The sequence below is a fragment of the Mesoplodon bidens genome (assembly GCF_964165515.1).
Source record: "Mesoplodon bidens genome assembly, chromosome: 2".
NCBI lineage: Eukaryota > Metazoa > Chordata > Mammalia > Artiodactyla > Ziphiidae > Mesoplodon > Mesoplodon bidens.
In genome coordinates, this window is record NC_138177.1 from 71,723,396 (window position 1) to 71,736,267 (window position 12,872).

Below are 12,872 nucleotides of genomic sequence, written 5' to 3' on the forward strand. Positions count from 1 at the left end.
TTGTAAGTATCTGAAAAGACTCTTTTCTTAGATGGCAGTGAACGACCTCTGAGGTCTTCGGGTATCTCTTCCCATTGTGAAGGCGCTCCTCTCTGGGAGGTCGCAGGGCCCTTGTAAGGAGAAACGGGGGACCCCCCTCTCACTGGTCTGGGGGAAGCTTTATGCCGGCGCCGGGCCCGTTCCCGTGGGGTCTGCGAGGTCCCCTCCCGCGACAGGCGTGACCCCCGGGGCAGGGCCTGGCCCACACCAGGCCGGCGGGAAAGCCCCCAGCAGCCCCGCTGGCCTATAGGGCCACTTCCCACTGCGAGTCCCGCCGAATCCCGCCCTGCCGCCCGCCGCGAGCGTGCCTAACGTGCCCCCGCAACGTGACGCACGCGCCGCGCCGGGGTGGCTGCGCGGGCAGCGCGGCGGGAGGAGCGCGCGCCGTAGGGCTGGGTGCGGGCGGAAGTCGGCATCTGCGGAAAGGAGAAAGGAAAGGGAGACGCGGCTGGGTGCGGCGCGGCTCGGCTGCGAGACCGGCAGGAGGGCGCCGCCCCCTCCCCCGCCCTCTCCGCTGAGGATGGAAGTGACGAAAGCAGCCGAGGAGGTCACTTCCTGCTGGGGTGGATGAGGAGGAGCCGGAGACGCCGCGGAGGAGACCGGACCGAAGACGGACCGTGCGGGGGAGAGGTGAGTCCCGGCCTCGCCGCCAGGTTCCTCCGGGCAGAACCCCCGGCTTCGGCGTGGACGGCGTCCCTGCGGTCGGGGCCGCCCGGCGAGCCACGTACCAACCCAGCCGGGCCTCCCCCAGTGCGGGGGGCGGGGGAGGGAGGGGGCCCCGCGGCTGAGGGGCGACGGGGATCCAGGCAGTGTTCGTGCGGTGGCTCCGCGGAGCTTCGAGGCCACGGGTCGAGGGAGGCCCGGCCGGGAGGCAGGTAAAAAGGAGGCTCCCGGGGCTGCGGAAGTCGGGACCGGGAGCTGCAGCGGGGGATCCGCGGCACCAGACTCTGCAAGCCTCACTCTTTGGGGAATGGTCGCGATCCGAGGGAGGGCGAGGGGCCTGCCGAGCTTTGCAGAGTTGAGATGAGTGATCCTACTTGCACAGAGTGTCCTCGGAATGAATTTGCCTAAGGCATGGAGAGGCGCCTCCGGGCCCCTGGGAGGGAGGCCTTTATGGGTGAAATCGGGGAGTTGGGATGTCAGGAGAGAGCTTCCTGGGCAAGTCATTGTTGCAGCGGGGTTTGGATCGCAGAGTCGTGGTGGGTGTAGGCATTCCGGTGACAGAATAAAGACCCCGCGATCCGACAGAGCAATCTAGTTGTTAGCGTCCAGGGCAGCTTCCTGGAGCCGTGGGGAAATTAGTGTTTTTCCTCTCTCATTGTCACGGAGATGGAAGCAGCCGGGAGAGGAAACTCCTGCCTCAGCTCTGGGGGCTTGTTATTGTGTATCTTGTGTGTGTAATTCTGTGTCTGTGTTTATGTTTGTTTTTTCCTTCCTTTGGGGTATGTATCTCATCCTCATTCCCTGGTAGTTTCATAGCCCGAAACTTGCTGGTCTTCTTAATGTGTATGGTGAGAAAAAAAGAGTCAAAGGATCTAGAGGAATCCTAGGTTAGATGAAATTTCAAGATTAGGAATTTGTACCCACCCCACCGTAGGGTCACTAAGGCACCTACATTGCCTCCAGACTCCTGCTAATGTTGGTACTGAGGGCCTGTCATTCACCCTGGGGAACTGCCTGGGTGAGGGTCGATCTGCCTTCTGCCCGCATATCCCTCTGGCAGTTTTACCCTTCCCTCCTTTTTGTTAAAGGATTGACTGATAACAGGCTGCTTGCTGCTAGGAACAGGAAATTTATTAAGGAACTGTAAATCTGGGTGGAATGAATTCAAATCACAGCCAGACTCCCTCCACTTGTTGAACAGAAGTTTCCCAGAAATGCTTGCTTTTTTTTCCTTCCTGTTAAAGGGAGAAAATGTAAAATTTTTTCTCAAAGAATAATTGGAGGAGTGTGTGTGTGTTTTTGTATAGAGTAACTGTACATATGGTGTGTTTACTTAATGTATCCCAGGGTGTTGTTTCAAGGAGGAAGGGGCAGTTTCTGACTGGGAGAAGTTTTCCTTCTCCCATCTCACATAATTCAGGAAAGTAAATCAAAATCAGATGTTCATTCTTGAGTGGCAATCAGATGGCTTTGGATTTTTTTTTTTAACTCTTCTTTAAACTGGTACATCTGGGTGAACTCAGGCTTGTGTGTCTTGGCATCTGGGCCTGTCTAGTAATAGAAGACAAACTGTTTGACTTGTTTTGGCTGCTTTTTTGGACTCATTTCACCATACCCTTTCTTTTTTACATTTGAAGGACTGGTCAGGAGGAAGAAAGCAAATATTAAAAACAGTGTTTACAATTTGTGGCTTAAAGTCAGGTGGGAGATAATTATGGCCTTTGAAGCTGATGACTTGAGGACCATCATTTGATGACTTGGGGATTAGCAGTTTGGAGGTGACATGTTTGGAAGAAAGAGGGTTACATAAGGAGGGAAAGACAGGGAAAAAGAAGTTTGGGGAAAGGCTGTGCCAGAAAACATTGGGAGGGTAATAAATAAATAGCACCTTAAAGTAATTGATGTGGCTTGTATCTCTCAGCAGGAGGGTGAAAATGAAAGCAGGCTGTAGCATCGTGGAAAAGCCAGAAGGAGGTGGAGGTGAGCAGAAGTTAATCATCTTCTGACATACCTGGAATGTCCCTCAGTGGTTCCTTTTCTCTCCACTCGGGCTTGGTTCACAAATGCCAGACCATGGCTGACAGCCTCTTGACAGGGTAGATACTGCTAGGACAGCTGTAGGCTTGTTTCCTATGGATAAATGTTAACATGTCTGGTCACCACACCCTTATCCCAAGCTTTAGAGTCTCTTTCCTGTTAGAGACACAATTCCAACCTTGAGGGTAAGGTTATATTTTCCTAAAACATTATCTTTCCTGTTTGTTCCCTTTGGAACTTTCATGTCCTTACAGAAAGTAGACATGAGATTTAGTAAGATCTGAAAGGGTAAGAGATTAGACACCTGGGTGCTGCTGCCCATCTCTTACCAGATTTAATGATTGCCACAAGGAAAGGTAACTTCTGTCTGCTTTCCTCTCAGCTATTGTGGTTAGCCCCAGCTGACCGAAAGGGTGTTTGTGGCATGTTTGCACAGCACTCCAGAGATTCTGAGCATTGGAATGTGAGGTTGGGGATGCAGGTATGTATGTTCCTAGCTCCTGACTACCTTGATCTTGCCCTTTTCATATTAAAGGGTATCAGTTTCCTGATTGGGCCTATAAAACAGAGTCGTCCCCGGGTTCCCGGCAGATCCAGCTATGGCACTTCATCCTGGAGCTGCTGCAGAAGGAGGAGTTCCGCCATGTCATCGCCTGGCAGCAGGGAGAGTACGGGGAGTTTGTCATCAAGGATCCAGACGAGGTGGCCCGCCTCTGGGGCCGCAGGAAGTGCAAACCACAGATGAATTATGACAAGCTGAGCCGGGCCCTGAGGTAAGGGAAAGGATTCCCAAATCCATTGTGTTAACAGATTGGAAGGAGACTAAAGTAGTTTGGTGAATGTTAGATAAAAAAAGATATCAGGTGATAAGAGACTACACTAGTGAATAAGGTGTAGCTTTAAAGTGGGAGTGGGAGCTGTTGAATCTGCGTAGCACAGGCACAGGAGGAGAAAAGGCATATCTTTGGTTATATGTAGGAGGGAATTCCAACGTGGCTGGCACTGGATTCTGACAGCCAATTCTGCTCTGTAGTGGGCGAGAATGTGTGGTGAAACCTGGATTGGAGCTCATTTATAATCCAAAAGATTAGTTTACACTTCCCTGTTAGAAATCTCTTAGAATTTCTCTTTTTTAGGCTCTCCTGGAAGAAACTAGAAAAAGAGTGAAGCAAGCACACAAGAGAGCACTCACTGCAAGGTAGTGCCCGAGCTATTCAGGAACCAATCAGTGAGCTCAGTGCGTTGTCAGTACATAGGTTGCTCCCGCCTGTCTAAAGATTGGTCACTATAAGTTTTCACAGGTTTTCTTTTCCTCTTGTCAGTCTTTACATTTCATAACCCTTTAGCCCTCCAGGGGCCAGTTTATATAACCTGTGCCACTGAATAGATTCAAGCCTCAAGGTTCTAGGTACATTGAAATCCCCTTGCCGTCCTTCACTGTTAGTGACCCTGAATGTAAAATCTGGGCAGCAGCGTCGCTGGAGCCTCTCACTTCCTTTTGAAAGTGAAGTAGGCCAGGCTGACGGCTGTTTTCCAGATCAGGGTGTACCATTGTTTGACCTGCCACCATAAAACAGTTCTGCATTCCTTTGTCTATGCCTTGAGCTTAGGCCTCCAGACTAACCACATCAGGTCTCCCAAGAGATTTGTCTGCCCCCACCTGGGCAAGGCAGAAAGGAGAAACAAGGCAGTGACACACAGTGGAACAGGAAGGAAATGGACTAAAGAATTGAAACCATAGAGAGATAGAGAAGAAAGGTGGTTGGGGCTAGGATAGGTGTTCAGGATCTCAAAGTGAGATTGTCTTTGTAAAGGACTAGAATTTAGTTGAAAATTGAATGGGAAAAGTACGCTCTTAGGTCTCCCAGCTCTAACCTAAGGGCAAGGCTGCAAAAGAATGATAGTGATGTTTGCAAGTAATACTCAGCAAGAATTGTTGATCTTAGTGGTTACCTAAGTATATCAAAAACTGTCAGTAGCTAGAAGATAAAATTGACGTGCATTCCTGTTTTTACAGATACTATTACAACAAGAGGATCCTTCATAAAACAAAAGGGAAAAGGTTTACTTATAAATTTAACTTCAACAAGCTGGTGATGCCCAACTACCCATTCATCAACATACGGTCAAGTGGTAAGATGCAAACACTCTTGGTGGGGATAAATTTTGAGTTGAAAAAGAATTTTAAAAACGCGGGTCTAATATGTGATCACATAAGTAAGTCCCAGTATATAATGCTGTAATACCCTGCCTAGTTGGTTGCTTCTCTCAAAGGCTCTCTTCTGGACCCTCAGAAACCGAAATCTGGGACATAGGTACATTATGAAGGGAAAACACACCCATGGTTTCTGTTATCTGCTCAGTGTGACTGGGAAAAGGAAAGGTGAACCCAGCAGGGGTGCAGGATTCCAGAAGGATATGTTGATTTAGGGAGTTGATGGGACTTTTAGAGACATGTGTTTATAGAGTCAAATATGAACCTAAATTTCTGGAGGAGGATTCAGTTTGAGACACAGATGTTTGAGTTATCCTTGAATGGACAGTTGAATGGACAGTTGTAGAAATGATCAGAAATAGAGAGACCTTCAGGGTAAAAAAAAAAAAAACCCAGGTCTAGGATTTGTCATGTTTAAGGGGTATTTAGAAACACCAAAGTAATATGATCCCCTGGATTTCCTCTGCGTTCTTGCTCAAGTTTTCCCATAGACTCTGCAGCATCAAGATAGATTTGGTTTATTTGGTTCCTTTTTCTGCATATTATTTGTCATCTCCTAGATATTATTACATTGTCCTCTTTAGGAATGGTGTTCGATAGGTTTGTGTTGATCTTTAAGTTCAGGACTCAGAGTTTTAACAACCTGCCCAGTGGCTCTTTCATAGACAAGAACTAGCTTCTACAAACACTTCCGATTTTCTATGAAACAACCAAGCTCACCCTTATCAAGTGAATGTCATCAAAACCACAGCATCCTTGATCACAGGAGGTTCATATGTTTGCAGTGAAAAGCAGTGTCTTTGATCTGCACCAACAACGCCTCAGAGAACAGGACTCTGGGGTTACTTGACCTTCTCTCCTCTGAAGTGCTGCAAGCCTTCCCCTCTAGGCTCTCCACAGGACAGGTTTCCATTACAGCTTCTCACAGAGGTTTTGGGTCTGCCTCTCAGGGATGCAGAAGGCAGTCTCTGATAAGGATGTTTGTTTGTTAGTTTGTTTGTTTTAAGATGCAAATCAGACCCCTGCCTAAGAAAATAGATTGTGTTTAACTAGTTTCTGAGCAGTCCATTAATGCTCTGTCTTTGTGGCATTGTACAAGGCCAAGAAATCTGATTGTGATTCTGTAGTATTACAACTTCTCAGAGAAAAGTTGGAAGAAGCCTGAAAAATTAGAGCAGGGGTGTGGCTGAGAGAATATAATGCTGAGATCCATAGCAGATATGTAATTACTACACACAACAAGTTAGGGCAGTTTTAGCTTGATGCTGCTATCATTACAGTTCCATCTCTCCTGTAACCACTCCCTTCTGTCCCTGGGGCATGCATTTAAAAAAAAAAGTGGTATTGGAATGCATCTCTCTAATTACAACCTGTTTTCTTTCCTTGTGCCTGAGGGAGAGGCGTTAGGAAATCAAACCTGTTCTAACCACTGGAATCTTGTTTCCTCTATTTTTCACCCTTGCCCCCCTCCTGTGTACCTAGAGGAATTTTGACTCTAGCTGGGTATACCAGAGTGTGTGAGTCTTGTTCTTCTGTCTTTGACCCATTTTTTTATCTATTGAAAACCCACAAGTCCAGCCACTTGGACAACCTGGAATGGGGCATTCATCAGCCCTTGGGAGTAATATGCTTTTCCAGGGAAAGGAAATCTGGACCCTCACTATATGAAGACTCTGGTCTAGAAACCTAACAGTAGTGGCCTAGCACCACCTATTGTGCCTGAAGGTGGTTGAACCAACATTTATCCTTAACTAAGCTCAAGATCCTAATCAGAAAGTCATGGGGAAAGCAAAACTTTTAGGGATACTACTTCGTTTTTACATCCTGGTTGCAGATAACCCCAAAGAACTAGAGTCATTAGTTCATAGAGAACTTTTACCCAGATAGACCAGATGTTTCAGGTTAACTTTTATGATGACAAAGGAATGTAACATTTATTGAACACCTACTTAATGGAGGTACTTTTGCCTAGTGTTTTTGTGAATTAACTCATGCAACTCTCCTAGCCAAATAAGTATACATCTCAGTACCCTCATTTTACAAATGATAAAATTAAGGATGACAGGGCTTCCCTGGTGGCTCAGTGGTTGAGAGTCCGCCTGCCGATGCAGGGGACACGGGTTCGTGCCCCGGTCCGGGAAGATCCCACATGCCGCGGAGCGGCTGGGCCCGTGAGCCATGGCCGCTGAGCCTGCACGCCCGGAGCCTGTGCTCCGCAACGGGAGAGGCCACAACAGCTAGAGGCCCGAGTACCGCAAAAAAAAAAAAAAAAAAAAAATTAAGGATGACAGCAGAGTCAAAGATTGATCAGAGTGACTTGAATACAGTTATCTATTGGACACTTTCTCAGGAAACAATTCTTGAGAGATTGAGCTATTGAAATAGATCATACATTCCTTCTCTGGATTGAGATTCATTCATTTGTTCAACAGATAATGTGTTAAGCCCTAAAGACAAAGAAAAAGATTATGGGGGAGCTCTTTCCCTCAAGGAACTTAAAATTTAGCAGGAGAGATAAGATATATGAGGTTTAACACAATTTGGAATACAATGTGGAATGTGATAAATGCTCTAAGAAGCAGAGCTATGTGGATTTAGATCCTGGAGGCTAGAGAGAGATTGTCTAGATGGTGAGTTGATACAGTTGGGCTATTTTGAACTGTGTGTTTTTAAAAATAGAAGCAATACATTTAAAATTTTTTTAAATTTTTTTAATATTTAATGTTTAAGTGTATTTTTAATATTTACCTTAAAATGTATTTTTTAAATGTACTTACATAAGAAACCTTGGAAAGATACAGAAGATACTAGTAAAAATGTTACCTGTCAGGGTGTGGGGGGAGAGCAGACCAATTCCAGGATGGACTTGAGACCTCACTTCACCCCACCCCAGTTTTTTTATCTTTATTTTAGAAAACTTTAAAGCTACAGAAAAATTGAGGAAAAAATTGAACATCAAACACCCATATATCCTCTATCTAGATTCACTAATCAATAGATAAACATTTGCTTTATATTTCGATATACTTTTTTTTTGTTTTTTTTTTTTTTTTTTGCGGTACGCGGGCCTCTCACCGTTGTGGCCTCTCCCGCTGCAGAGCACAGGCTCCGGATGCGCAGGCTCAGCGGCCATGGCTCACGAGCCCAGCCGCTCCGCGGCATGTGGGATCTTCCCGGACCGGGGCATGAACCCGCGTCCCCTGCATCGGCAGGCGGACCCTCAACCACTGCGCCACCAGAGAAGCCCTCGATATACTTTTTAAATCTTCTGAGATTAAGTAGCAGATGTGACACTTCATCCCTGTGTACTTCAGTATGTATCTCCCAAGTACAAGGACATTCTCCTTCTACTCACAATAACATTACCATACCCAGGAAGTTTTAACATGCTCTAATACTATTATCTAATATATGGTCCATATTTAAATGATATATGCCTTTTAAAGTTTTGCTTTTTTAATCATGATTATTGTCTAATAAAAACTTATTTATTTTAACAAACACATGCAGTTTGCTATGTGCTGGTACCAGTTTAAGGACTTTACAAATATTAACTCTTGTAGTTTTCATAGCATGAGGATTAGTCCTGTTATTATCCATTTTACAGGTAATGAAACTGAGGCACAGAAAAGTAAGTAAGTTACCTAGAGTAACACAGCTATTAAGTGGTAGGGCCAGGGTTTGAACTTAGACAAGGGCCTTATTATTCCCATTTTGCTAAAGGGGTTCAAAAAGCAGTTGGTTACTTGTATCAGGCTACAAGGTAGAAGGTGCTGGAACTAAGATTCAAACCCACGTTTTCCAGCCCTACTACTCTGATTTCATAGTGGCTCCACGAAGGTTGTCTTCTTCAAAGCAGTGTTATTCATACTTCTTTAAGCAGCAATCTTAGTTTTCAGACAAAATCTTAGATTTGTCATCTCAACATACTGATTCAACATATAAAAATAGGGCTGCTGCAGTTGATCAGAGGTGAGGGATCCAGAATGCCACCTCCAAATTGCCTTCCTTCACTCCCTCTGAATGCATTTGGAAAATGCTATGTATTCTGCCCCTTCTGCAGATTTACAGTGTACCTTAGCCTGTGTAGGGACTGAGATATCCTCCAGTTTAGAAAAAACAAAGCGAAAAACTAAATTGTTTAGGAGATAAGACCTCCTCTACCACCTCCCTTCCCCCCCTCCACATTATACTTATTCAGTCCTTCAGAACACATAGAAGTTGTTTTTTTTTTTGCTTTTGAATAGATGTGCTCTTGATACAAAATAAAGATCCAGGAGAATCAAAAAAGAATAGAATTTTAGCCATTGTAATAAGCTAGTAGAAGTGATACTTTGGAGACCCTCTTGACTCTACTCAAATTATATTCAAGGTCATCCATCTGTTTTTCCTAATTGTGCAATTTAAATCAGTGGTTTTAGAAAAAAGACCTGCAGACCAGTTTTCTGTGAAACATCATTTTGAAATGCTGCTCTGGCACAGTGTTACTCGGGCACATGTGCCAAGAAAGCTACAGTCTTGCACATACCTACCGATCCCAGAGTCCTATCTGAGGATGACTCAATTATAACAAGAATAGAAGACTGCAAGCAATTCCTACCCACATCGTATCTTGTGCGCCTTTTTTGTTTCTTCTCCTGGATCACCACACTTTCACTTATTTGGGTTTTTCTTATTTTTTCTTCTCCTTTGTCCTTCCCTCAGAGTAAAAATAGCCCTCCTGACGTCATCAGTGATAGAAGCCACTGATGCCTCCCAGGCACCCAAAGGGTCCCTGAGGCCTCGTACCTCTCTTGTGCTCTGATTGTCAGAAGGACCTTTTGGGGGAGTTGAGAACTTGTGAGGCTCTGAAGTTGTCATGTGTAGCACAGTGTTGGTTTCTGCCTAGAGCTTCAGTTTTTAGTCTGTGAATTTGGGAGAAGTGGTAGGTGCTCGACTTTCTCCCAGCGTCCTCAGTGCTTGAAAGCAGGATGGTAGTGGAGATCCTTATACAGAATATGTATAATAGAAAATAGATTGGAGAGATTTAAAAAATTTTGAATCTCTACAAAGTAGTGATTGTATATCTGAAATGATAAAAGGTACACCATGAGAACCTACCTTAACAAACATAGCCTCTTTCTGTGATCTGTTTTTGTTCTTAAAATGTGGTCTTGTTCGTGTTCATATATGTGAGGTGAAGGGTCTTCAGGCTTTTAACGCATTGTTTACATACATATCGTTCCCAGTTTTGTTCGTTGGTTTTGGTTTGTTTGCTTACTTTATAGATATGGCCAAAATTATGAAAATACGCTGAGAGTTAAAGCAGGTGGTATATATACAGTATTTAGAGTTTCAGAGGAGAAGGCTGTAATGCCCATTCATTCATTCAACTGGTAGTTATTAAGCACCTACTAATTATTAAGCCCTGAACTGCTGGAAATCTACTTGCAAATAGTAGGAAGTCCCTGCCTTCATGGGATTTATGTTTTAGAATACAGATAGACAAGTAAATGATATTTTAGATAGTAATGAGTACTGTGAAGACAGTGAGTAAGACTCTAGAGGAAGGTGGCAACTAAATTGAGTACAGGAAGCTGAGAGAGACGGGCAGCTGAGGGATTCAGTCCAGCTGGAATGTTTATTTTCTGTTGCTCTTCAACATCTTGTACTTGTTTAGCATAAGTAAAATTGCTGATAATGAATGACCAGACCTCCAAAGTGGCCTTTTGTCTTTTCCTCCCTCACAGGTGTGGTTCCCCAGAGTGCGCCACCAGTGCCAACAGCCTCTTCCCGCTTCCATTTCCCACCTCTGGACACCCATTCTCCAACTAGTGAGGTGCAGCCAGGGCGCTTCTCTGCCAGCTCCCTAACTGCTTCTGGCCAGGAGTCAAGCACTGGCACTGATAGAAAGGTGGAGCTTTCGGAGCTGGAGGATGGCTCAGCCGCTGACTGGCGCCGGGGTGTGGATCTCATGTCCTCCCGGAATGCTGTCGGCGGAGGCATTGGCCATCAGAAGCGCAAGCCTGACATCATGCTTCCCCTGTTCTCCAGGCCAGGGATGTACCCTGACCCCCATAGCCCCTTCGCCATCTCTCCCATCCCCGGCCGTGGAGGCGTCCTGAATGTCCCCATTTCACCAGCCCTCTCCCTGACTCCCACCATCTTCTCCTATAGCCCGTCGCCAGGCCTGAGCCCCTTCACCAGCAGCAGTTGCTTCTCCTTCAACCCTGAGGAAATGAAACACTACCTTCATTCTCAAGCCTGTTCTGTGTTCAACTACCATCTGAGTCCGCGGACATTTCCTCGTTACCCAGGGCTCATGGTTCCACCGCTGCAGTGCCAGATGCATCCTGAGGAGTCAACCCAGTTTTCCATCAAGCTGCAGCCCCCACCTGTCGGGCGGAAGAACCGGGAGAGGGTGGAGAGCAGCGAGGAGGCAGCGCCTGTCACTGTTCCCACGCTGGCTCCTGTCCCCCCGAGAATTAAGGTGGAACCAGCCTCTGAGAAGGATCCTGAGAGTCTCAGGCAGTCGGCACAAGAAGAGGAGGAGCGCTCTCAAGAAGAGGGCAGTGTGCCAAGCAGGACCACAGAAGAGGAAAAAGGCACCATCTTTGCCCGCCCGGCTGTACCGCCTGTCTGGCCCTCTGTACCCATTAGCACCCCAGGTGAAGAACCCCTAGAGGTGACTGAAGACAGTGAGGACAGGCCTGGCAAAGAGCCCGGTGCACCTGAGAAGAAAGAAGATGCCCTGATGCCCCCCAAGCTTCGGTTGAAGCGGCGCTGGAATGATGACCCTGAAGCCCGGGAGCTGAGTAAGAATGGCAAGTTCCTCTGGAATGGGTCAGGACCCCGGGGCTTGGCAACGGCTGCTGCTGACGCTTAGAACTGGAAGTTGATTGGGAGCTGTTTATACTATAATCAAACACATACATGTATTTATGTAGCAAGGTTTCAGGGTGGGGGGTGGGGAGGGAATTAGGCTGGTTTGATCCTTCTAGGGGCATAGACGTGTATTTTTTATGTTTGGCGGATAGGATGGGGGTATCTTCTGTTGTAAATTAGATGGGATGTGAACACACTTTTTTCCTGGTGAGTAGGACACGGGAAGGGTATTAAACTGAAAGAAGAAAGAGCCTCTGTTTCCTGTTGAGGCTTACACTTTCTGACAAACTCCCAGAGGGCCAAGATACTGTTTGGTCCCATGATAGTTCAGGTTCCAGACTTGTTTCTTTTCTATTGTATTTATATATGGAAAGCCATTAATGAATTTATTTTGCTCTGTCGTAAAGTACATAAAAGGGAAAGGGGCGTGGTTGGGAGGTTGAGCAGTGAGAGACCATTAATACGAAGTATTTTGCCTGAAATGTTTCTTTATAATTATTTCAGGGGAGGAATAAGATAATGTCAGTCTTACGGGGGCAGGAGGATGTTCAGGTGTTGCTCTTTTTCTTTTTCCCTTTGTTGTTGTTGTTTGGCTTCTTTTTTTTTTTTTTTCCTTTTTATAAAATGTTTTCAGGAAACGTGAAATGTACTGCCAGTTAGAGCGGGGCTGGCAAGGCACAGGCGCTGAGCCTTCAGCTACTGTTGTTGAGACAGGAAGCCCTGCTGTGAATTTCTTGGACATTTCACCTACTTCACCTATTAAGAAGCCATGAGGAGTTATAAACTCTTGTTCAGGGAAGAAAGAAGAGGGCAGGAGGAAGTAACCCAATGCCTTTAAAAGCAAAAACACAAAAATGCTTTTTTTTTTTTTTCCGTCGTGGGTTTGGGGAGCCAAACCCACGTGTGACTGAGCGAGTTGAGTGACAGATGTGACAGAGTTGATGTCTTTCTGCAGAGTGTCTGGTTCTCTCCTCGTGTTCTTAAGTCAAAGCCTTAACAATGAACATACGTCAACATGATACGGGTCTGTCAACGTAAACCCGTAAAAGGGCAT

The 12,872-nt window shown here is 45.9% G+C and overlaps 1 protein-coding gene across 4 annotated transcripts; it reads left to right on the forward strand.

The window, feature by feature from the left end:
- Positions 1–476: 476 nt before the first annotated feature.
- Positions 477–11,892, forward strand: ETV3 (ETS variant transcription factor 3; the record flags this gene model as incomplete). Of its 4 annotated transcripts, none has more annotated exons than XM_081256740.1 (5): positions 477–669; positions 2,624–2,682; positions 3,275–3,512; positions 4,757–4,872; positions 10,684–11,892. In XM_081256740.1, 4 exons carry the CDS (start codon positions 2,637–2,639, stop codon positions 11,817–11,819), a joined length of 1,536 nt encoding a protein of 511 aa, XP_081112866.1. In that variant the 3' UTR covers positions 11,820–11,892. The 4 variants fall into 4 exon arrangements, with proteins under 4 accessions (XP_081112866.1, XP_081112867.1, XP_081112868.1 ...); XM_081256741.1 differs by having other exon boundaries at positions 2,627–2,682; XM_081256742.1 differs by having other exon boundaries at positions 11,111–11,221.
- Between the last annotated feature and the right edge of the window lie 980 nt (positions 11,893–12,872).